General features: G+C 30.6%; 9 protein-coding genes across 9 annotated transcripts; 3 read left to right on the plus strand and 6 right to left on the minus strand.

The window, feature by feature from the left end:
* Window positions 1-651: 651 nt before the first annotated feature.
* Window positions 652-1,809, minus strand: ERG6 (sterol 24-C-methyltransferase; the record flags this gene model as incomplete). Its single annotated transcript, XM_064859756.1, has 1 exon — window positions 652-1,809. The coding sequence occupies one exon, from the start codon at window positions 1,807-1,809 to the stop codon at window positions 652-654; it is 1,158 nt and encodes a 385-aa protein (XP_064713129.1).
* A 1,576-nt stretch (window positions 1,810-3,385) lies between these two features.
* YAP1 (DNA-binding transcription factor YAP1) lies at window positions 3,386-5,341 on the plus strand (the record flags this gene model as incomplete). Its single annotated transcript, XM_064859757.1, has 1 exon — window positions 3,386-5,341. One exon carries the CDS (start codon window positions 3,386-3,388, stop codon window positions 5,339-5,341), a length of 1,956 nt encoding a protein of 651 aa, XP_064713130.1.
* Window positions 5,342-5,689: 348 nt separating this feature from the next.
* On the minus strand, window positions 5,690-8,041 carry GIS4 (Gis4p; the record flags this gene model as incomplete). The annotated part of the gene is made up of 1 exon (XM_064859758.1): window positions 5,690-8,041. The coding sequence occupies one exon, from the start codon at window positions 8,039-8,041 to the stop codon at window positions 5,690-5,692; it is 2,352 nt and encodes a 783-aa protein (XP_064713131.1).
* Window positions 8,042-10,758: 2,717 nt separating this feature from the next.
* On the minus strand, window positions 10,759-11,253 carry PWA37_003228 (integrase zinc binding domain-containing protein; the record flags this gene model as incomplete). The annotated part of the gene is made up of 1 exon (XM_064859759.1): window positions 10,759-11,253. One exon carries the CDS (start codon window positions 11,251-11,253, stop codon window positions 10,759-10,761), a length of 495 nt encoding a protein of 164 aa, XP_064713132.1.
* Window positions 11,254-12,068: 815 nt separating this feature from the next.
* Window positions 12,069-12,626, plus strand: PWA37_003229 (uncharacterized protein; the record flags this gene model as incomplete). The annotated part of the gene is made up of 1 exon (XM_064859760.1): window positions 12,069-12,626. One exon carries the CDS (start codon window positions 12,069-12,071, stop codon window positions 12,624-12,626), a length of 558 nt encoding a protein of 185 aa, XP_064713133.1.
* A 2,338-nt stretch (window positions 12,627-14,964) lies between these two features.
* On the minus strand, window positions 14,965-18,870 carry SIP3 (Sip3p; the record flags this gene model as incomplete). The annotated part of the gene is made up of 1 exon (XM_064859761.1): window positions 14,965-18,870. One exon carries the CDS (start codon window positions 18,868-18,870, stop codon window positions 14,965-14,967), a length of 3,906 nt encoding a protein of 1,301 aa, XP_064713134.1.
* A 631-nt stretch (window positions 18,871-19,501) lies between these two features.
* On the plus strand, window positions 19,502-21,937 carry FOL1 (trifunctional dihydropteroate synthetase/dihydrohydroxymethylpterin pyrophosphokinase/dihydroneopterin aldolase FOL1; the record flags this gene model as incomplete). Its single annotated transcript, XM_064859762.1, has 1 exon — window positions 19,502-21,937. The coding sequence occupies one exon, from the start codon at window positions 19,502-19,504 to the stop codon at window positions 21,935-21,937; it is 2,436 nt and encodes an 811-aa protein (XP_064713135.1).
* A 373-nt stretch (window positions 21,938-22,310) lies between these two features.
* Window positions 22,311-22,787, minus strand: GIS2 (mRNA-binding translational activator GIS2; the record flags this gene model as incomplete). The annotated part of the gene is made up of 1 exon (XM_064859763.1): window positions 22,311-22,787. One exon carries the CDS (start codon window positions 22,785-22,787, stop codon window positions 22,311-22,313), a length of 477 nt encoding a protein of 158 aa, XP_064713136.1.
* Window positions 22,788-23,105: 318 nt separating this feature from the next.
* Window positions 23,106-24,227, minus strand: RTC4 (Rtc4p; the record flags this gene model as incomplete). Its single annotated transcript, XM_064859764.1, has 1 exon — window positions 23,106-24,227. One exon carries the CDS (start codon window positions 24,225-24,227, stop codon window positions 23,106-23,108), a length of 1,122 nt encoding a protein of 373 aa, XP_064713137.1.
* Window positions 24,228-24,657: the final 430 nt, after the last annotated feature.

The following is a 24,657-nucleotide window of genomic DNA, read 5'->3' on the forward strand; positions in this document are numbered from 1 at the left end:
TCAAATATACTTATTTCTTAATATCGATCATAGATAGACAAAGGGCTGCATAAAAGTGGGCAAAGTATAACAACAATTGTACGTTTTTATCTATCCAGGTAATAAGAATTACAGATTTAAAATAAGAAGGTTTCTTACTGTATTCTTCTTCTTCTTCTTCTGTTTTTATTTTTTTATTTTGTTTTAGCTGTGGCCGTCGATCTTTTGTGGTATTTGGATTTGTTTGAAAACCTGATGTTGAGTGTTTTTATTTTTATTTTTATTTTTATTTTTTCTTTTCTCTCTCTTTCCCATTTTAATAACGTCATACATACCTAGAAGGTGTTATTATATGCAGAAAAGAGAGTGAGTAAGAGTTTAGTTTGATAGAAGAGGATCTTTGTTGTGTGAAACCTGGTATGAGACGTTTCTTGAATTGGAAATGTGCGTGTATGTGCATGTCATTAGTTCAAATAAAGAATTGTTGGATGATTAAGATATACATACAGGTATATATGATTTAATTCGTGGCTACGTAAAAAAAATATAAAAAGTACAAAAAACAAAAAAAAAAAAAAAATAGTAATAATAATAGTAATAATAATAATCTATCTATCTATCTATCTATCTATTTCATTTATTTGTTTGTTTGTTTGTTCAGTTATTTCTTACTTAATCTTTGTTTTCTAGTTCTTCATCATCTTCTTCATTTAGAGGTTTTCTTGCCACAAATAACATCATTGGGGTGAATAAACCTTGCTTACCACCAGCCACCAAACCGACAGCGGCATTTTCCAAGGCGTCAGTGACTCTGGTAGAACCCTTTGGGATGATCTTGAAGGTTTCCAAACCGTAGATCATGAAATTGGTCAACTTTCTACCTAAGTAAGAAGTTCTGAAAAAGGTTAAATAGTCGTTTAAGTTTTGAATATATTTCCAATCCCCAGTCAATGGATAGTACCATGGGACTGGATCCTCAGGAGAAGCCAAATCCTCTTGTTCCAAAATTTCGAAACCAGAATCGATCAAAGCAGACTCTGCGACTTCTCTTTTGTACATCTTTGGGATACCGTCACCGATTTCGATGTTGTAGGCGATCTTTCTGTGTTCAGGGTTGTTTTCATCGTATTTGTCGGTCATGACCCATTCGTAGACGGCGAAGACACCACCTGGTTTTAGTACTTTATAGATCTGTGAGTAACAGTCCTTCAAGTTTGGAGCATGGCAAGTAGCCTCGATGGCATAGACTTTATCGAAGGTGGATTCAGGGAAATCCAGATTCATGAAGTCACCCTTCACAAAATGGACAGATTTGGACAGGCCTTCCCTGTCGGTGTATAGGTTAGCTCTTTTGATCTGGTAGTCGTTGTTGTTGATACCGATCAATTTACAACCGGTGAATCTAGCGATTTCGCGAGCAGGACCACCGACACCACAACCCACATCTAGGACAAGATCTCCTTTCTGGATTCCAGCACGGTGGGCCAGGACATGTTCGTGTCTTTTGATGGCCTCTGTGAATTTATCGTTTGGAAAGAATTTACAGAAATGGAAACTTTGGCCCCAACCGTATTCGTAGAAGTCAGTGACTAGATTGTAATAGGAGAAAGTGTTTTCGTTATAAGAATTCAAACGACGGTTCTCAGTTTCGTTATCTGTCTTACCGTCCCATTGTTCCAGGTAGTTATCGACAGTTTTAGCTTGTAAAGTTGAGTCCTTAGAAATCAATTTCCAAAACAAGTTGTTTGATTCGATCGGTTTATCACCGTGTAAATTGTCGACCCATTGTTTTTGTCTACGTCTTAATTCAGCAGTACTTTCATCAGTCATTTTTTTTTTTTCTTTAATGTGTCTACAAAAGTATATGTGTTTGTGTTTGTGTTTATATGCAAACTGATTTCATATAGTAGTTGGTGCAAGAAGAAACACGAGAGCAATAGAACAGGGTAGGAAAAAGGAAAAAACAAAAAACATGGCAAGAAAAGTGAGAGAAGAAATTGCTTAGACATAAGACGAATATAACATACAATTGTTACATTAGTTAACCATATAAAAACTAGAAGATTTACCTTTTCTATCTTATCGGTATATATATATATATATATATACCTACGGAGTATATAATACAAATGAGACTATCCAGTTATAAAAAGCGTTAAAGTACGAGACGTTGCGGTAATAAGCGTCAAAATTGTAAAGAATAAAATCTCTTCCACTCTAATTATTTTTTTTTTTTTTTTTTTTTTTTATTTTGCCCTCCCACTCGAAGAAGAAAAAAGGAGTAAACTAAACGAAGAAAAAAAACAAATAAACAAACAAAGGAAAAAGAAAAAGAAGGCAAGTCAATTTTTGGTCTGTTCTCCGAAAACAAAATAAAACAAAATAAAACCGCTCTCCAGTTGTATTCCGCCAAACAGCTTCCGCCAATCGGAAAGTTGTTCCGTCCTTTTTTATTCCGTCTCCTTTTTTCTTTCCTTGATTTCTTTTTTATTTTTTTTTTTTCGTATATATTTTGGGTAGGGTGTGTATGGGTGGCAGCGACTACAGAAATCTTCCCCCTTTTCTTTTTTCCTTCTGTTGTTTTCCCTTTTTCCCTCTCCCTTTTTTTGTTCTGGCAAGTAAACGAAGACCGCCAACCAAACAATAAAAACAATTAAAAAAAAAGAAAAAATAATAATAACAATAATAATAAGAAGAAGAAGAAAAACAATTCAGGTTCTGTGTCGTTTGATTTCCGACTCCCTTTTTCTCTAATTTTCTTTCTGAAGATACATTGTGGTTTCGTTGTTTTTAAATGTGAAAAAAAAAATACAATAAAAACAAGAAAAGAGAACGGCAGGGTGTCTAGTTGTGAAAAAGGGCACGTGCTTTTCACGTGGCTACAGGGCCTCGCCCAGGTGTATGGATGTAGTCTCCAGATCAGTTTCCGTTTCTCTTGTATGAATTATGTAAGATTTTTGTTGGTGGGCCAGAAACAGATTTTTCTTATTTTTTTTTCTTTTTATTTATGAAGATGATAGGGAGATGAAAATCTGCGACGGAGGAAAAGAACAGCCACATAAAGCAAATAGAGTTGGCTTCTTTGGTTTCTTTTCCTTTTCCATTTATTATCTATAGGCTTGATCATATATTATAATATATCTATTACATATATATACTTTTTGTATTTTTTTTTTTTTTTTTTATTTCTCTCCTTCTCTTCTCTCTTATTTTTATTTATAACACAGTGCTGACTTCTGTCTTATGTACTACAGTTTTTCTTTGAAAAGATAAAAAGACTGGAAAAGTTATCGATCTCATCTAATATCACATCATTACTCAATTCCATAAGCCGTATACATATTTAAAGAATAGAGAATAAAATAGAATAAAAATATAACCACTATAATAAGCTAATATACTCACTATGTCTACCTTAACTACATCGTCTAAACGGTCCTTAGATGATGCGTTATCCTCTAATCTACCCATAAATTCCACTATTTCTAATAACATCATTAGCTCAGATATTATCGATAATAATAATAGTGGAAATAATGATACAGTAACTACAACTACAAGGAGTAAAAAACCAGCTTCTAAGAAATCTAAACAATTGGATCCAGAAGCAAGATTGAAAAGAACTCAACAGAACAGAGCTGCTCAAAGAGCTTTCCGAGAAAGAAAAGAGAAAAAAATGAGGGAGTTGGAGAATAAAGTTAGCAAACTGACAGAAATCCAAAAACAAAATGAAATAGAATCAAATTTCTTAAGAGATCAATTGAATCTATTATTATTAGAATTGAAAAAGTATAGGCCAACTACTGATAATGACTTAAAAGTTTTAAATTATTTATCTCAACATAATAATAATAATAATAATAATAATAATAATAATAATAAAGATTCTGTTTTTTCTTCTTCTTCTTCGTCTCCTTCACCCCCTTCTCCTCATCCATCTAAATCTACAATAAAAACATCAGATATTAATAATAATAATAATAATGATGATGATAATAATAATAATAGTAGTAGTAGTGGTAGTAGTAATAGTAGTAGTAATAATACCATACCTACTGGTACTATTACTGTTAATACCCCTGATAATAGTAGTAGTTGGCTAGATAAACTCTTATCAGATAATGATTTGTTTACTCAGCAGTTGTTCGATAATAATAACAATAACAATAACAATAGTAATAGTAATAAATTAAATATTAGTAACAATAATTCACCTTCCCCATTATTCTTCTCAAATAAATACAACGATAATCAAATCATACCTCATTCAACTAAAGTTAACCATAGCAATAACATTAGTACTAATAGTAATAGTCCTAATAAGGATCCATTGAGTTCTGATGCTTTATTAGATTTCGATAATCAATTTGATGAACAAGTAGCCAATTTCTGTGTTAAGATGAATCAAGCTTGTGGCACAAAGACTAATCCAATACCCAAAAATAAAAGTTCAGCCTTTTCTGGTTCCTCAATATCCACTAATACACCATTCACAGATAGTGTAATCACTAATTCACCATTATCTTCAACTTCCCTATCATTCGTTTCAACACCTTCCACATTTTCTAACGCTATGATGAATAATAATATCAATAATATCAAAACTAATAATGATATCACTGCATCTGTACCCTTCCTGAATTATGCAAAGAACCTGGATATCAATCCATTCGAGATTGATACAAATAAAAGTGTGGATTCTCCACAGTTGACAGTTTGTTCAACAGATACCTCAACATCAAGTAATCACCTTCATAACACCTTCAACAGTACTAGCACTGATGATCATATCAAGGACAAAGACGGTAGGAGTACTTTTGATTTGCAGTTTCTTTCCAATGATTTCGAGATTCCGTTCATTAATGCAGATTTAGCGTTCCCAAATATTAATAACGACAATGAAGTGTTTTTCAGAGACACTAATCCATTAAAGGGTACTAACACAAACAACATACTAGACGATTTTATCGACGAAGAAGAAAATGTCATTTATGATAATGGAATTAAAATTAAACAAAAATTACCAACTACTCTATTCAATGAAGTTCCATATACTGTTCAATTGGCAACTAGCAATAACGTTTCGACAACCATCAAAGATGCTACTAAGAGTGATAGTGTTGTTAATGATGATAATGATGATGATGCAGAAGATGGTGATCCTCAAGTTGTACCATCAAAGGATGATAAGATGTTGAAGTGTTCAGAAATTTGGGATAGAATTACTACTCATCCTAAATATTCAGAATTGGATATTGATGGATTATGTGCCGAATTAATGGCAAAGGCTAAATGTTCCGATAGAGGTGTGGTTGTAGACGCTGATATTGTTCAAGATGCTTTAACAAAACACATGCAATGATGTTTCATTTCGATATTCCTATGTTATTTTTCTTTTCCCCTTGCCTGTTTGTTTGTCTATTTTCTTTTTTTTCAATATATATGTATATATATATATGTATTCGTATATTCATATATTCTCTAGAATACTATTATGGAGTTCTGGTAGTCTTTTTATTTTTACTTCATTTTTTCTCTTTCTAATTGTGTGTGTATACTCTGTTATACTTTATACATTCTTATGAGTATATGTGCCATCTATTTGTATATTTATGAATATAAGTAAATTAACTATATGTATATGTATATATAGATATACATATACATATAGACACTCATATTCATATCAATAACTCTCTTCTTTATTTTTTTACATAATAATACAAATTTTATCATCAGCATCTTTTTTAGTATCATTTGCTCTTCTGAATCTTTTTATCTTTAATCTCCACCTTTCCCCGCCGCTATGAACAATGCCATCATTATATTTTTTCTTTCTACGATTCAGATGATAATTACTATTCAACTTACTATTTAAACCGTTATTACTGTCGCTGTTGTTACGGTTATCATTGTTATTGTTATGGTAAGGTACACTTTTCCATCTAGCAATCTTATTTTTCTTTTCAGTACCGTGAGCTAGAAGTGAATCGTTTTGAAGTGTCTTAGGAGAATATTCACCGATTTCAGAACTTTCATTATCAAAAGTTATATTACTTTTCTTTCTAGAGGTCCATTCACCCATAGTATTAATTGTACGAATTGATCTATGTCCAACTGTTGTTGCATTAGAAATTATTCTCTCTGGTATATACATTTGGGGTCCCTTATTATCATCATATAGTAATTCAGGACTTTCGTGTTCGATATCATCATCACTTTCTTCTTGAATATTCAATCTGTTGTTAATATCTTCAGATATCTTAATTATTTCCTCAGGATGATGTTTATTGTTAAGATAATTGTGGTCATTTTGAATATTGTCAGGATTGTTATTACCATTACTATTATTGTTGTTGTTGTCACTTGTGTCTTGTGCAGTTATTATAGGAGTTGTATTGTCAACAATAACCATAGAATAAAATAATATTTTAGGCATATCGTGACCAAATTCAAATAAATCTTTTAATGTTAATATCGTCAAATCATTCATATTAAATTGAGAATCATAAAGAATCCAGTCATCATCAACACTGGCTGTATTTACGACGTTATTAGACTGTCGGATTGCAGTTAATATCTCTTTATTTTCCTTGTATAATAAGCAACTCTGTAAGACTAACCTAAAGTGTCTGCCTTTATCGTTAATAGAGATTGATGGTAAGATAGAGTAATAGGAAGAAGTAGATGAAGTTGTAGAAATGTCTGAAAAATTAGATGAGGGGTATGAACTATTACTTTTGCTGGAAATAAATGAATTTCTATCGTCTTCTTCGTCATATTGAGGGTTAGTATTTGTTGGTATATTGTTACATTGGTCTGATGAATGATTTTTTTCATTTTCATCATCATAAGATATGGAATGTTTATCATTAAGGTTTGTTACGTCATCAGCTCGATCTTCTGATATTACCATTCTTGTTAACGGATGTCTGCAAAGTCTACGACCATCATCATTATCATCATAATCACCTTGGCTAAGTCCTAGTTCATTGTAAGAGATATTCTCTGCATATGAATTTATATCATTGTCATTATAAAAACTGTTAATTGACATCATTTCTGAACCTGGAGGAGTGAAAACATGATTATTACTAACACAGTTGAAACTATTATTGTTATAGTTATTATCAATGTGCAAATGAATAAGAGAATTATTTATATTCGCTATGGGTTTGTGATTTTGAAATTTTTCGTTTGAATGCCGTATATGATGCAACGCAGCTCTTGGAAAATTCAGTACGATGGAACTTTCTCCATCATCAGAGATAATTGAATTGTTTGTTGGAACTGTAATTTTGTTTTTTGTATTTGAATGCATACTATCATCACTATTACTGTTATTGTTATTGTTATTGTTATTATTGTAGTGATTGTTATTGATGTATAAAGAAGAATTTTGTTCACAATGAATATCATTACTATTAGTTTTACTTGATTTCTCTTGTGAGATAATGATATTATTAGACTCATCTTTCGTTATTAGTATTGATGGTTGCTGTGTTATTTCAGTTTCACTTAAATAAAAACTATTATTTGCTTCATTATCTATGCCCAGACCCAAACTAACATCAGTAGTTGTGGTATTGGTGGAGGTCTTTGTATTAGTACTTACTATTTGATGAACATTATTCTTAAATTTGTTATATCTTTTTGGATCCACATAATTTAAAAAAGTTGGGTCATTAAAATTATTCATTGTATCAATTAGTAAATAATGGTTTTCATGACTATAACAATGATCTTTGGTCAATTTTTGGATTTTAATATTATTCAAATCTTCTAAATGGAAATAATCTTTTAAGAAAGTCTCCAAAATGGAAATATCACTATGGATCTTATCAGGTATTGAGATAAACAACAACTTTTGGTTCTTATTAAAATTTTTAATACTTTTGTTATTATAGAGATTACTGTTCAAAAATCTTCTTAATAGGGTATATTTTAATTTGTTTGTAATTAATTCTTCAAAATCTCCTGAACGTAAATTTCGCAAATACCATACCCAAAGACCATTTTCATCATTGCTATAATAGTCATCTACTTTAACACTCAAAGTCATATTTCCTAGAGAATATAGTAAATATGATAAAAATGATATTAATTTATTTTTTTTTTCAGTGATTGATTGATGACTATTTTTCCTATTTCGCTTTAGTTGAGTAATTTAATAATATTACAATCTTTATAAAGGAATGGTTGTGTACCAACTATTTATATCGGGAAGAAAAGCATAATGGTAGACTTTTATTCAATCTCATTTAATCCTCAATATCAAAATAATGAAAATATTTTTTTTCTTTTTTCCTTTTTTCTTTTTCCTTTTTCCTGTTTGTTCGTCTCTCTTTCTATTACTTTATTGATCTTTAAGAAAATCACTTGACGGATAAATCATACAAAAAAAAACTCAAGGCATTAAGAAAGAAAAAATAAAAAATCAATTAAAAAATCAAAAATCAAAAAAAAAAAAAAAAAATCAAAAAAACCTTTTGTTTTTTTTCTTACCAACGAACATTTCCTGTCAAAAAAGAATAGAAATTTTTGAGGAAAAAAGAAAACAAAATACAATAGGGATGTGCTGCAAGACAATAGCTGTGTAACTTTTTGGAAATCAGATTTATTTTTTTTTTGTTTGTTGGTTTTAAAAAAAACAATGAGGAAAAGTAATACTGTTCATAATAAGCAATATTGTTTTGTTTTTCCGGAATTGTATAGGGGAAAGGAACAGAGAAGATAAGAGAAAATATGTTGTAACCCTATATAGTACAATTAAGGTGAAGCAATTCTTTTTTATTCGCAATAAGCAAGCCCTAAGAGTTTTTTTCAAAAAAAAAAGAGAGAACGAAAAAGAACAATAAACGTGATAATTGCATATTATTTTCATATATTGTGGGGTATAAATAAATAGTTCCCAAAAAAATTATGCAGAATATAATTTCTCTTTATTGTAAATAGACTTTTTTAATATGTAATAGTTGAAAAAGTGGTGGTAAGGGATGTGGTTGATTATCCCAAAATTGTAATTGTGTGATAATATATCAAATACCTGACCTTTCTTCTTTTTTTTTTTGTACATCATATTGAATCTAGTAACTTCATTATGGTTTATTTTTCGTTATTTATTTCTTCTTCCAAGATATGTTTGGTCCTAAACTATTTTATTTAATTTGTTTATTAACTATTTGTAAGGAACCTAACTGGAAATCCAGTAGATATGCAATTTCGAGGGTAACACCTAAGTGTCTGGGTGGAGGATTGGTACAGCCATGTGCGCAGTGGCTTGTATAAGGTATTGAATCTGATTGGAGGATTTCCAGGGAGCGATAGTTATATCAGATCTTGTCAAGAGGCCTTTGATTATTGAGAGATAGGCTAGGGGTAATCATCTTATTTAAATACATCTTAGTAATGATATTAAGAAGTAACTCTTAACATCATACAAGAAAAAGACTAACAACAAGAAGAAGTAATAATACAACACCAGGGTTATTAATTAGTAATATATAGAGCTTACGTAAGAGTGTTTATACTTATGCTAATTGATATGATTCATCCATCTATATACAGCAACTCTTACACATACATACAAAGAAACTAACTATTATTTTTCAATAACCAGTGATAGATTGTCACAAATACTAAGATTTTTCTCTATTTAATTGTCCAAATGATATATTTGTCTTTTAAAGTATTATTTGCAATACTCATATGGTGTTGTTAGAACCTTTGGTCTAATTATCTTCGCAGAAACTCTAGCAATATCCCATGGATCACAATATTTCCTCCTGACATCTGCCACAACATTGCTGCCATAAAAATATATATTACAAAAACCAGCAATTCTGTAAATGTTTTTAAAGGTTTCTTCTTCTCCCATGGGAGAAACATGTTTATAATTATTCAAATCATTGTGGCAATGTTTCAAATTTCGAATATTCAAAACATCGTGGTTAACAGTGTCTTGGTCAAGTGCTAGATGAACAGCATTAAGAGGATGAAGTTCTACCACCGCTAAACAACAATATAATTGAAATAAGAATTTATCGCTTGCCTGAGGCTTTCGATGGACTTCACGATGGATTGAAACTTTTTGTGCAATCTTAAAATCGGGTCTCAAGGTCTTATGATTTGCTCGTTTAGACTAATATCCTGAATCCTCTGCAATATTATATGTCAATGGTTCCTTCACTCGCGCAGCATGATTCACAAGTTCTTCAACATGGGATAGTACAAATTTAGGAAGAGCCTGGAAGTTGGCGGAGTTTCTTGAAAAATATTACAGGAGATTTAAAATTTTAACATATCTAGGGTGAAAACCATAACATGCTAGAAATGGGGCTGTCTTAATAGTAGATTGGTAGGTATTATTGTGTGCAAACTCAACTATAGGTAGTATATCTGACCATTTGTTCCCATGTGGATCTGAAATAGAAGTGATCTTTTCTGCCAAAATTTGGTTAATTCTTTCAACTTACCAATCTTCTTAAGAGTTTATGACCTGTCATCATTTGTAATTTAATACCAGCACACTGCGTGAAAATTGTCCATGCAATGGATGTAAAAGTTTTGTCTTGGTCTGAAACAATTATTCGAAGCATGTCATGCAACCTGAAAATTTTCTGAAAAAAAAAATTTAATTATGTCTTCTGCTTTCGCAGATTTCTTGCAAGCAATAAAATGGGACATCATCGTCAGTTGACAAGTAACCACCATAATATTGTTGCATTTAGTTTTTTTATCAGGTTTCATACCTGAAATGAAATCGATGTCAAAATGTCTCTAACGTTCCTTAGGAATCATTAATGGCATATAAGCGTTAAATTGTTTACCAGTTCTATATTTAGATTTCTGGCAACTGGAGCAATGACGAACATACTGTTTAATAGTAGCACTCATTCGAGGCCAATAATAATGAGGGGACAAGTTTGTAAATGTACGAAATCCGTCATTATGTCCGCCTGCAGTAGAGTCATGAGCTAACTTAAGTAGCTCAGTTCTAATAAAATTGTTAGAAATACATAATTTATCAACAGTTAAATCAGTATATCCATGATATAGTAAGTCGTCGATCACTTTGTATCTTTTAATTATAGTATCCAATTTGTGTAGTACCGGAGCTTTATTAACTAAGCAATTATAAATTACTTTGAAAGCTGCATCCTGTTGGTACCCACTCTTTAATTCTTCAATATATTCAAGTCTGAATTTGGTTAATAAAGTGACTTGATTAGGAATACTCAATTCATATAAATATGTATCATAACCAAAAATCATCCAGAATATATGTTGGATTTGGTTCAGGATTCTGGGGAGAAGGATAGGATGGGGAATTCTGTGGTGTTAAAATTTTTGTGCCTCTGATTTCTTTCAAATCAGGACGACGACTAAAGCCATCCGCTTTATTTCGTTCACCCTTAATATAAACAATCTCGAAATCAAATGAAGCAAAAACATCTGACCAACAGCCAATTTTAAAACTACTATTTTTTTTTTCGAATATAAATATTTTAGCGATTCATGGTCAGTATATAGAATAAAGTGTCTGCCTTTCAAATAATGGAACTGTTACATCAAAGCAACCCAAAAAGCAAAAAATTTTTTTTCACCAGTAAATTGATGCAATTGAGAGTTGTGAAACTTCCCACTTGAATAAGCAACTACACCTAAGTGACAACCCGTAAAATCACTATGCTCTAAAACAACATCTATGGCAAAATCTGAGGCGGTAGTAGTAACCAAGACATCTTTCGTTTCATCAAATGGTAGTAGAACAGGAACTGAAGTCAACTTCTGTTTCAACATGTTGAAAGCAAGGTCACAGCCATTATTCTAAGATATTAGTTATTTATTGACAAACTCATATAATGGATTACTAAATTCTGCAGATTTTGGAATAGATATTCTAAAGAATGAATATGTTGTCACAGAAATCGAAACATCGTACACACCAATAATTCAATATCTACACAACTCTAACAAATTCAAAGGAAGATTGGAGACATATTACTATTGATTTTATTTCCAGTATGAAACTTAATAAGCAATAAAAGTATGATAACATAATGATGATTATCTATTATTTAATGTAAATGTTCCATTTCATTGCTTATAAAAAATCTTATAAAGTGGAGGATATTATTCAAAAAAAATTTTTTGTTCAGGAACTTTTCAAGTTACACAACAAACCTAGAATAAATGATTATCATGTAATGTATATGGCTATTAAATTACAGATGGCAATATGTCATAATCCTCAAGCAAACGGACAGGTTGGAAAAGTTAAACAAATTTTAACAGTAAATATCACTTCTGTTTTAAATCCACACGGGAGTGAATGGTTAAATGTACTATCAATGATTGAGTTTGTATATAATAACATCTATCAATCTACAATTAAGTCAAGTCTACCTTTAGCATATTATCTTCAGGCTCTTCCTAAATTTGCATTATCCCATGTTGAAGAGCTTGTCAATAGTGCTGTGCAAGTGAAAGACCTCTTGACTTATAATATAGCAAAGGATCAAGAATACCAGCCTGAAAGAGCCAATGCTAAAACCCTGAGACCAGGCTTCAAGATTGAACAGAATGTTTTGATCCATCGAGAAGTGTATCAAATGCCCTACGCTGGTGATAAACTTCAATTTTAATAGTTTGCTCCTTTCGAAATAGTAGAGCTTCATCCTCCTAATGCGGTGCATGTAGTACTTAATCAAGACACTGCTAAACACGATATTTTTAATGTTAAAAATTTGAAACATTAACATGATCATTTAAATGATTATGGCAATGTTCCTCCTGTGGAAGAAGAGGAAATCCTAAAAAACATCAACAAAATTGCTGATTTTAATAATACCTATTTTTATAACTGCAATGTTGTAGCAGATGTCAGGTGGAAAGATTGCGAACTATGGGACACTGTCAGAGTTCCCGTAAAGTTAATTAAACCAAAGGCCCAGCGACACTATATGAGTATTGGAAACAACACCTCAATAGACAAAAAGATCGTCTGGACAATTGTGTAGAGAAAAATCGTCACCAAAAAAAGAATGAAAAAAATTAAGAGGTGAAGATTTGGTTAATCCAAAGGTGACATTATGACATTCTACTCTGGCGATTGACAGATAATAGTTTTTTGATTATATTGTTTTATTACATTTGTCTATTCTGATCCTTATTGTGTTTTGGAGGTGTAGAGATGACCTTTTACCAAACCTCTAATCCTTGAACTCCTATTTTTATTTGTAAGCAATCTCTATAGATATGAATATCTTTTAAGATATTTAATTTCTCTATTATCGAATTCTTGGAGTACCAAAATTGATTATTGCTATATTATGATATTTGCAAATCCTGATGATTACTAAAAGCTACAGATCGTGCACGTTGGACACCATTGTGTTCATCTCTTTAAATGGTAATTCTAATCCTTTAGTTTCATGTAAGATGATGGAAGCTAGAAATTAAATCCATTAGCTGTGTTTTCCCAATTAGGCCCTTACTTTAGCTTTCAGATTCTCACAGCTAATCGCTTTTATTAAAATTATTAATTTTTATACAGTTAATTTACTGACAATATAATTGCAACTCAATGATATTGGAATCTTGGTGGGGGATGATGTAAGGAGCCCTAATTGGGAATTCTGAAATACATAGTCTGCGGGTAACGCCTACCTAATGTCGAGGCGAAGAATTTGGAACAACTGAAACTCAGGGCCCAAGGTTGTAAGTGTATTCAAACGAACAAAACGATCCTCAGGTAGACATTTTTAACAAATTATTGAGACATAGTGCCAAAGGTAATTGTCGGCATTAACATTCATACTCTATCTAACAGGCTTTACCTAGAGGAAAAATGGCCTGGATAAAAACTAGAATATCAGTAATAACTGAGACTGATCTATTTATCGATCAAAATCAACCAATTATATAATTTTTAAGTGTTTATATATGATTAATATTCATATTTTAGTATACCATTTGGAATGACCCTTACATTAATCTAAGAATAATGATTTCTTTGAATCACTACGTATTTATTCTAAAAAGAAAAAAACAATTATGCGTACTCGTAAACCAAACTTCTAAATAGAAAACTTAATTTATGTATAAATTAAGTGCTAAAAGTAATAACTCTAAACAATACTACGTAAAAAAAAAAATGATTTTACAATAATACACTAAAGTTTTAATTGTTTCCTTGCGTATCCTTTAAAAATGACTACAAAACTGTTCATCCGATAAAATAACAACACATATAATATAGTCCTGACTATAAATCACAGACAAGAGTTATTAAAAATCTAGTATAAAATAAAAAAGAATCGTTAAATAAAATAAATGTCTTGTAGTTTAGATCAGTTCGATTGATGAATGTTGGATAGGAAAAAATATTTTCAATCACAATAGTAAACTACTCTGAGTGAGCTGAGAAAAAATTTTCATCATAAACAACAAAGACATTACATAACAATAATAAACGCAACAATTAAGCACAACAAAAAAAAATCGAATGTGAAAACTGACTTTATTTTCTCTTGGTGTAACCTTACACCATCGAATAAAACAAAGAAAACATAATTGGAAAAATGACAATCCACAGGCATCTGGCTGCACTTTCCTCAGATTCACATTCTATCGAAATCAGTACTTCATTGTACACTGATTCTCTCTAACTCTACGACATTTAGAAAGTGAAGCAGACACGCAGAAACGGGTTCAGCACCTGAGGCCAATAGATAGGTTCTTTCTACAAACATTGTCGTATTTAAACTCCCTCTTTATTTATATATGTTTTGTTTTAGTTGTATATTTTTTTTTTCCTTTTTTTATGAAAAAAATTAGAAAGAAATTTCAGTTTCGTATGATGCTATATTATTCTTTATTCGTTAGGGTTCGGACGATCCATATATATATATGTATATACAAACATATTATGTGACTATTATATATTATTTTATTACATATAGACCACATACATTGTGGCATTTACAACAATAATTCAGTCAACCTTTCCAATTCTGAATAACAACTATCACAGTATTTTTGTAAATTTGCATCATTTTCATATAAGTCTTTCATTTCCTTTTGAATCTTATCACATTGAGATGTTTCTCCAAGTAAAAATTCCCTATAATCACCTTGTATGATCTCTCTTTCCATATTTTGCAAAATCTTAAGTTCTACCAATAATTCATTCCTTCTGATTGCCACATCATCCCTAGTAGCTTGAAACTTATTGATAATGGAGGAATCACCATGTTGCTTTTTAAACTCCTGATAAACTAAATTATCGGTCTCCAAGGCTAGATCTTGTGTCAAAGCTTCTAAATCATCTAAATAAATAATATTCTTTCTATTTGCTATGTTCTCTTCATGTGCTTTTTGAGATTGTTCCATATACGAAACAAATGTACTCTTTGCTCTTTTAACAGCCCAAAAGGACATGGTACTCCTACCGCTTAAGAATATATTAAATAGTATCGATAAAAATAATCCAAGTAATAGGATTTTGTTTAAATTCTGAATAATTTTCTTCAATATAATAAGCAAACTGATACCACATCTAATAACGGACAACAACATATTCACAATTCGATACATAATATGCTTTAAAAACACTTTCAATAAAATCATAAATGAATATCTGACCAAATATCCATCTGGAATAAAATCCTTTTTTTGCTCATTCTTATTGTTGTCAATCTGCTGTTGCTCCTTTCTTTCTTGTTCTTCCTCTTCCTCTAAAATCACTTTCTCCTTTTTCTTATCGTCATCCTGAATATCAACACCAATTAACCCACACAATTTCATGGCTTTTATGACCTTACCGTGATTTCCAATTTTTTCTAAGTAATACCTAATTACTTTCCTAACTAATAGAAATTCAACATTACTGAAAAATACAGCCCATTCTAACAAAATTTTATCTAAATATGTCCATTTTTCCTCTGTAATTATTTCACCAGTTTGTTTATTAATAAAGTCAAACTTATAAAACATTTGAATTACTGAACCACTTGTAGACATTCTTAGTCTTGTTTCAACATGGTCTTTGGGAGCAAAAGTTTGTGTTATACAGTATATTACTTTAACTCTAAGATAATTGCACATTGGTAATTTAATATAAGTTGGTCCTTGCTCTACTTCATAATATATATTTTCAACAGCCTTCACAATACTTTGTTTCAAACATAACGACTTTTGTTTAACATTGCCTTGACTAATTTTTCCTTTTCTATTTAACAAATAGTGGGTTACATCTATAGGGAACTTTAAATAACGAGTCAAAATAGTATCACCATCACCCTTCTTCTTATTTTGTTCTTGTTTCCAAAATGATATATCAATTGTAGTAGTATTAGAACTTGCCAAAAAGAAACAACGAGGAAATGCAGTTGAGCTATCACCAAAAAGAATGTGTATCAATCCTTTACTCGGAATATTATAATCATGTTTATAGACTATGGTTGAATGTTTCCTAAAATTTCTTAATCTAGCCAATAAATCCGCCACATTCCCCATTTTCCAAAATGTTATGGTTTCCAAAAATTCAGTTCCTTTAAAATCTTTATTATTAACTGAACCTAATATACCTTCTTGATTTCTTGTTACAATTTTTTTAGCATCTGATTCTTGTTTGGTTTCTAAAGTACCCACATTCAAGTTATCTGTGACTTCAGATTCTTTAACTTGTTGATCAATAGCAACAAATTTCTTAAATATACTCTCCAAACTAGTCACTTTATGAGAAACTTTATTCTCAATTAAAGCCTGCAATTTTAACACTACAGCCTTTCTTTCAGTAAATAAAACATCCATTTTATATTGAACATTTTCTACATCATAAAGAATTATACGATTCGAATGGTCTTTGTCAATCTCAACAGATATAATATCATCAGTATTCAGCTTAGTTAAACATATAAACCCCATGGAATTCATATAACAAAACAAATAATCCTTTGTAACATAGCATACCGATGGAAATCTTTGTTTTGCATTAGGATACCAAAAAGAATTAAATTTGAATAACAAAAACTCAGTCTTCATTTTCAATAACCTTTGGTCAATGATATAAAACACATTTTTCATTTGTACATCATCAATTTGTAATTGTCTATCATAAAAAGTAGGGAAAATTTCTGAATTTACCATCGATAGTCTGTTATGAGCTTTATCTACCACAGTAGATGACCTCATTTGTTTGCTCTCACATAGAGAATATTCACTCCAATTTGTGGTCCCCCATATATTAACCAAGATACCATTAGGGAACCAACTACCACGAGTAAAATAGTTTGCCAATATAGCCAACTGTGATAATTTTGTAGTCAGAGGAGTTGCATCCATATGAAACTCAAACAGTTTCCCGTCTGGTAAATTCAAAACCTCATACTCTGAAAAAGTACAATTTAACTCATCGAGTAAAGATATTGTTTCACTATCAAATGTTGTAATAGCCTGATCTATTGATGTGGTAGTACTAGAAGCAAATTCAAAAAACCTTGGGGAAAATCTTTTGTATGCAATTTCATGTGCTAATGTACTATTATTTAATGTTCCAATGTACTTTTTTGATAACTCAAATGTATTTAACCAAAATTCTAAATCTTTTAAGGTTTCTGTTTGAAAAATAATCTTAATGTTGTTATTTTTAGAATCATTTCCATGGTTTCGATAAGAAATATCTGTATTATATCCACTACCATTGATTATTTTAACTTCAAAGCAATATTTTCTATTTTCCTCCATTGCATGTCTTACTTGTGTTAAAAAGACACCAAATTTATCAGTTTCTTCAACGTATATCTTTGAAGGTGACAATAAGAACATACCAAACACACCATTTTGCAAAAAACACCATCTTCTGACCCATACTTCTCTGTTATCTTTACCTACTGTAGTCTTCATATGTAACCATCCAGACTTTTCAGGACATACAAAGGGGACTGGTAAACTTTTACAAACTTCTACTGCATTATGAATATTTGTTATATTGTAATCGTTGATATCTTGAGAAGGCGCATAAAAATTACTAGCATACTCAAATATTTGCTTTTTTGCATGCTGAATATCATTTCTTAAAGCTTCATACCCTTCAACTGCATTTTGGACCCATTCTTTATAATCGTTAAAGTATTTTGATTTAGCAGATGAAAATAACCCAATATCTGGATTTTTTGTGGATAATGTACTATGTGCCCGGGAAATCAAAACAGAAATAGAGTCCAGAAAGTGTTTCTCTAGATTCAATTTCACTTCAGACATTGTTTCAATTAAATCTAATGATGCTGTTAGATAACTTTTTCTTATTTCATGTAATTGTTGGGCATCATTTTGAATATTTTGTGGATCCAATAATTTGTTTGTAACCTTAATGTCTTGGAATGAATTCAACATATTATCATATTTTGTTTGAAAATATTCAAAAGTTTTTCTTTTACTCTTATAAGGTTCAATAACATTTGAAAGCAAATTTATAATTATCTGTGACCGTGAATTACTTGTTCCAATTACAACTTTAATAAGAAATTCAAAGAATTTCTTATATTCTAAACTGGATTCAGATATTACAGACGGTGTAAATGTTTGATTACTTACTAACCCATTAGCTAACATCACTGGAGATGGAAAAGCTAAAGAAACAATAGTCTCTCCTACACGTTGAAAATCATCAAATGCAGTCTTAAACTTCTGATCATAAAAGGCCATAGTTGTTTGTAACCTGTCCTCGAATATCTCCATTCTTGTATGAAAGAAATTCACATGTGCCCTAAATGCTGGTGAATCCACAGAAGCCTCTTTAAATTCCACTGATATAAGTTTTAATTGCTTATTTTTATGAACACCCATATTTTTTTGAACATTACTATTACTTTTGTTATGGTCCATTACTTTTTATTTTATTATAGTGAATATTATATTGTGTTATATGATAATTAAGGTTACAAAACAATACCTCATAAGATTACTCAAATGAAATGGAATAACACGAAAAAGGAATATATAAAATAAACTGTGCGACAATAAATGAGGTAATTGTACAAGTAGTATTTTGAGTAGATCTTGTTAAATCTTTTTTTCCTTATATAATGTAATACACAATCTGATTTATGTTCCACACCTTTTTTCCACTAACTTGAATAGTTCTTTATTTAAAGATCTGCAAGAAAGCAGTGAAAAATAAAAATACATCAAAAAAAAGGCTAAACAGAAACAAACAAGACAAACGTTAAAAAAAAAAAAAAAAAAAAAAAATAGAAAAAATTATTGAAGTCATCGAAACAAAATGAAACTCAATTTTATTGGTTTACTAAATCTATTTATAATACTAGTATTTTTTTAGATAAAAATGAGCAGATTACTTTTCTGTGATCCATGGAAGACAAAATTATCAATTTAACAAAACAATTGACTTTTCTTTAAAGAGATCACTAAACAAACTACAATAAAATAAAAGCTGTGTAAAACAATCAAAGTGCTATCTATAAATTTCCTTGAACAGTCTTTGAACCTGACAGCAATGTGTTCAAGAAGGCTAAATTTTCATACAGCTAATCACTTAGGTCCCATATCCGCGTCTAGAGATAAAATCTACATCAATCAATTGAAATTACAAACTATTACAGGTCCAGATTTATGGAATGCATTAAATACACAAAAATGTCATGTATCCCTCAGAATTGGCACAGATTTTAGTAAATCCTCCACCACAGACGACTTAAAATACTCTTTAAATTATGCTGTAATAAGTAGAGATATTACCAACTTGGTTAAAGGAAGAAAAGATTGGTTACAATTAAGCAATTTGACGAAATCCATATATGATTTTACGACTTCCAAAGATCGATATCGAGGTGTTAATGAATTAGAAGTTTGTGTAAAGAATCTAGATTATCATTTAAGGACTCCTCATATTTCATGCATTATGAGAGAACCAACAGAAGAAATCTATGAGATCCATAATCTTGAATTATTTACAATTATTGGTGTTTTCACTTTTGAAAGACTACAAAAACAAAAAGTGTCTCTAGATATAATTATTAAGAGTCCTCCAGGTTTAGATAAAACTTCTTCCTTGAAACTTATCATTGATAATATAGTGGAATATGTGGAAAAGTCTAATTTTAAAACTGTAGAAGCCTTGGTTGAATCAGTAGGGAAAGTGATCTCTCAATCAATATCTTCGTCTGATAGAGATCGAATTGAAATAACTGTTAAAGTTATAAAATTAAGTGCAATAACAGATACCGATGGTGTTGGTGTTAGCACTACAAAAAGTGTTAAACAATTGGATTTATTAAAGAGTATAAAATTAAAGGATAATTCTATGGATAAATCCACAAAGTTTGATTTACCTGTAGAACAAAAATTTAAGCAAATAAGCATTGTTAACAACGAATGGAATACAGCATATTTAGCATTTGGCTCTAATATTGGTAATAGGGTCAAATATATACTATCAGCTATCAATTTGTTAGACAAAAATCCTAAAATCAAAGTCTTAAATACTTCATCCCTGTTTGAGAGTGAACCAATGTATTTCAAAGATCAAAATTCATTTATGAATGGATGTTTACAAATAAAAACCCAGTTGAACCCTGATGAATTGCTTACTGTTTGCAAACAAATTGAATATGAAGAATTGAAAAGAGTAAAACATTTTGATAACGGTCCAAGATGTATTGACTTAGATATCATACTATACTTAAACAGTGAGGGTAATCATGTTCTGGTTAATACTGAAAATTTAATTGTACCACATCCAAAAATGCTAGAAAGAACCTTCGTTTTAGAACCACTAAGTGAACTTATCCCATCAACTATGTTACACCCTATTACATCTGAACCAATTATTCAACATCTAGACCAAATATATGCAAAATTAAATGACGCGGATTATTTGACTAAATTAATTCCATTGCCATCAATAAATAATAGCTATCGTTTTTTGAGATTCAATACTAGATATGAATTGAATCCAATATCATCACAAGTGATCAGAAAAACTTCATCTCCTACATATATTATGGGTATAATCAATAATACTCCAGATTCCTTCTCTGATGGAGGAAAGCATTTTAATAACATTGACAAGAAATTAGACGATATTATAAGAATGTGTAATGAAGCATTTAAATTACAGGAAAATATTATAATTGATATAGGAGGTTGCTCTACCCGTCCCAATTCAAAACAAGCTACATCAGAGGAAGAATTATCTCGGTCCATCCAGTTAATTAAAACCATTAGACAATGTCCACAATTACCACAAGAAAAGATTGTTCTATCTATTGATACATACAGATCTGAGGTGGCTCGACAAGCTGTTTTGGCTGGTGTAGATATTATTAATGATATTTCTGGTGGCACATTTGATCCAGCAATCTTTGAAGTTGTTGCAGAAAATCCTTATGTGGCTTATGTTCTCTCTCATATTAGAGGTGACATTAACACTATGACACAATTAAATCATTATGAAGAAACAGAAAACTTGAATGGGACGGAATTTTTATACAATCAGATAGAAAAGAATAATACACAAACTCAATTTATTAGATCAATTGGTTTTGAAATGTCTCAAACATATAGGAAAGCTGTTCAATGTGGAGTGAAACGCTGGCAAATAATTATGGATCCAGGATTAGGATTTGCAAAAAATGGTAATCAAAATATTCAATTGATGAAGGATATCCCATTACTCAAAAATTATTCATTTTTCAATGAAGATACTAAGGAATTTACTAACTTCAAAAATATACCTGTATTAGTAGGACCTTCCAGAAAGAAATTTATTGGGACAATAACAAAGGAAGAAGATGCCTCTAAGAGAGACTTTGCTACTGGTTCTGTTGTTACATCTTGTATTGGTTTAGGCTGTGATATTGTAAGAGTGCATAACGTGGCCGATTGTTCTAAAGCAGTGAAAATTGCAGACTCTATTTACAAATATTTGTGAATGCAATATTTTTAAGTTCAATTTCTTCTTATTATTATTAATATCGAAATAAAAGATAGATACAATTACTCTTTAAATACTAATTAATGTACAAATATATAATGAGATTTAGACAGATAAATATACAAACTTTAATTTGTGAAGATCGTTACCCACAAATATATCGATTCTCATTAAGAAGTATGCATTTTGATTTAAATAAAACAAAAAAGAAAAAAATACTATTTTGGTTATAAAATCTATAGGATATTAACAAAAGAGTAATAACACAGAATGATAGTAATAAATAGAAATATTAATATTCACCATAAAAAAATAATAAAACAAAAATATAAAAACTGATGCCTAGAATCCTAGAACACTATCTTATATTTCAAATTGGACAATCTCTGGAGATGTGACCAGGTTGGTTGCAATGGTAACAAACCTTCTCGGCAGCTTCATTTGGACAATCTGTGGAAATATGACCGAATTTACCACAGTTGTAACATTTAGATTCTGACTCAGTACAATCTCTAGCTAAGTGGTTAAAACCACCACATTTATAACAGGTCTTACCACTATTGTATCTGTTACCACCATGATGGAATCTACCCTTTCTTGGTTCTGGACATTCTCTGGAGATATGACCAGTTTGGTTGCAGTTGTAACAACGTTGAACAGTACATTCACTTCTAACATGACCTGTTTCACCACAGTTGTAACATTGCTTGTGTTCAACAGTTCTTGGTTCTGGACATTCAGATTGAACATGGCCAGGTTTGTTACAATTGTAACATAATTTTTCAGAATCACAATCGTCAGCTAAGTGACCTAATTTACCACAAACGTAGCAGGCTTTTTGAGACATTCTTAAATAGAGACCTTCTGGAGAGTTCTGTCGACTTGTTTCTTTTTTCTGGGCAAGAGCCTATCCTAATATAAAAGAACAGTGCTTTCGTCACGTATCACCTTAAGTAAACCACCATTGAACCATATTTATGCCTGTCGACTGAATCCAATGTATCCCTCATTCTATCACCAAAAAAGAAAAAAAAAATTTTTTTCTTTCCATTCGGAAATTTCGTACAGAAAGATATTCAAACGTCATTAAACAGAGTCTGCTCATGACTACAGAATTAGGAAGAAGCAAGTAACTGTTAAGAGATTGTAACACTTATCGATACTATCATACATCTGGTATACACACTTCCCACGGTTCTAAAGGCTCATTATCTGTGACTAATGTCCCATATTCTCTGGTAGCTTCAAAGATATCTAACATCTCTGATCCATAGTCTAATAATGTTTCAATATCATCAGAATTTAAATCCTTTAAATGATGTTTGAGACGATATCTAAAATCTTTATTACCTATTTTCATTTTTAATATTGCTACTAGTGTAAGAACTTCTGGTGCCAATACGTATATTGCAAAATCCTTCGTCCCCCACCACTTTACTACAGGCGACTTGTTTTGAGTTAACTCCTTTTTATATTTATGAAAAATTTGTTCACCAACAATTGTTTGTCTTTTCCAACCATAAAATCCTGCAAGAAATTTGTTTAAAGATGACATGGATATATCATGTAGGGAAAAAAATGGTTTACTAGATTGTCTGCTCAATGCTTTTGCTTCATTGTAGTAAGATGATGGCATGGTCCCTTCCAAAATATATTTCACAATTTTTAGAACTGGATCACATTGTTTAAGTAATTTGCCTGAATCCACTGAAGGTGGGATATTGTATTTAGATTTGATTTCAGTTTTTACTTTTTTGATTATATCTGACATGGAAATATCCTTAAATAACGATGTATTTTGTTTAACAAATGGATTCAAATTGTCAAACGTTTCCGTCCTTGCAGATTCAATAAGTAATTTCCTTTTTTCTGGAGTAATTCTCTTATGGGAAGATGACACAATGCTCTCGAGTGGTTTCAATTTTGTATACTGGTCCTTTATTTTCATATCAACCTTTTTTTTCTTTATTAATTTCATTGTTTCAGGATGATTATTCAATATCACTTCATCATTAGATGATAATGTCGTCTTTCTTTTCTTCCTTAATTCTTGTATTGTGAAGACATCATTATCATTGCCATTCTTATTTAAACCAAAATCAGTATTAAGTTTCAATGTATCTTGGTTTACATTATTTTGAATTTTGCTCGAAGTTTCAATTAGTGATCGGATCTTATGTCTTCTTTTAGCATGCATTTTCAATTCTTTTAATCTAGAATCACCACAATCAGAGTCCTTTAAAGGGCAACTTTTGAATCGACTTCCACTTCTAATAAGGTCTCCCATTCCTTCACTTGGTACTATAATGTTTTGATATATTTATTTTCTTCTTCCTTTTCTATTTTGATTTTTAACTTTTTTCTATTAAACTTGGTAGTACCCAAATATCCTTTCTCTTTGTACCTCAATGAAACACGTTCTATTACTATAGACACTCCTCCCCAAAAAAAAAAAGAAAATTTATCAGACTCTACCTTATTGTAAAACTTATATCACACCTTTAAGATTGTTTTGTTAATTACTGGAATAATTTATCATTATATTCATACAGGGATTTTTTTCTATATCTTTTTCTTTCAATTCATTTTATTGTAGATCACTTTTTCTTATTTCCTCTTTTGGATTTTGACGCAGAAATCTTTTGAGTTATTTAAAAAGAGAATAACACCACAAACACAATTGCAATGATAAGTATCAATTAGAAAATCGTTCATTA

This window comes from Arxiozyma heterogenica (genome assembly GCF_036370985.1).
Source record: "Arxiozyma heterogenica strain weizmannii chromosome Unknown scaffold_27, whole genome shotgun sequence".
NCBI lineage: Eukaryota > Fungi > Ascomycota > Saccharomycetes > Saccharomycetales > Saccharomycetaceae > Arxiozyma > Arxiozyma heterogenica.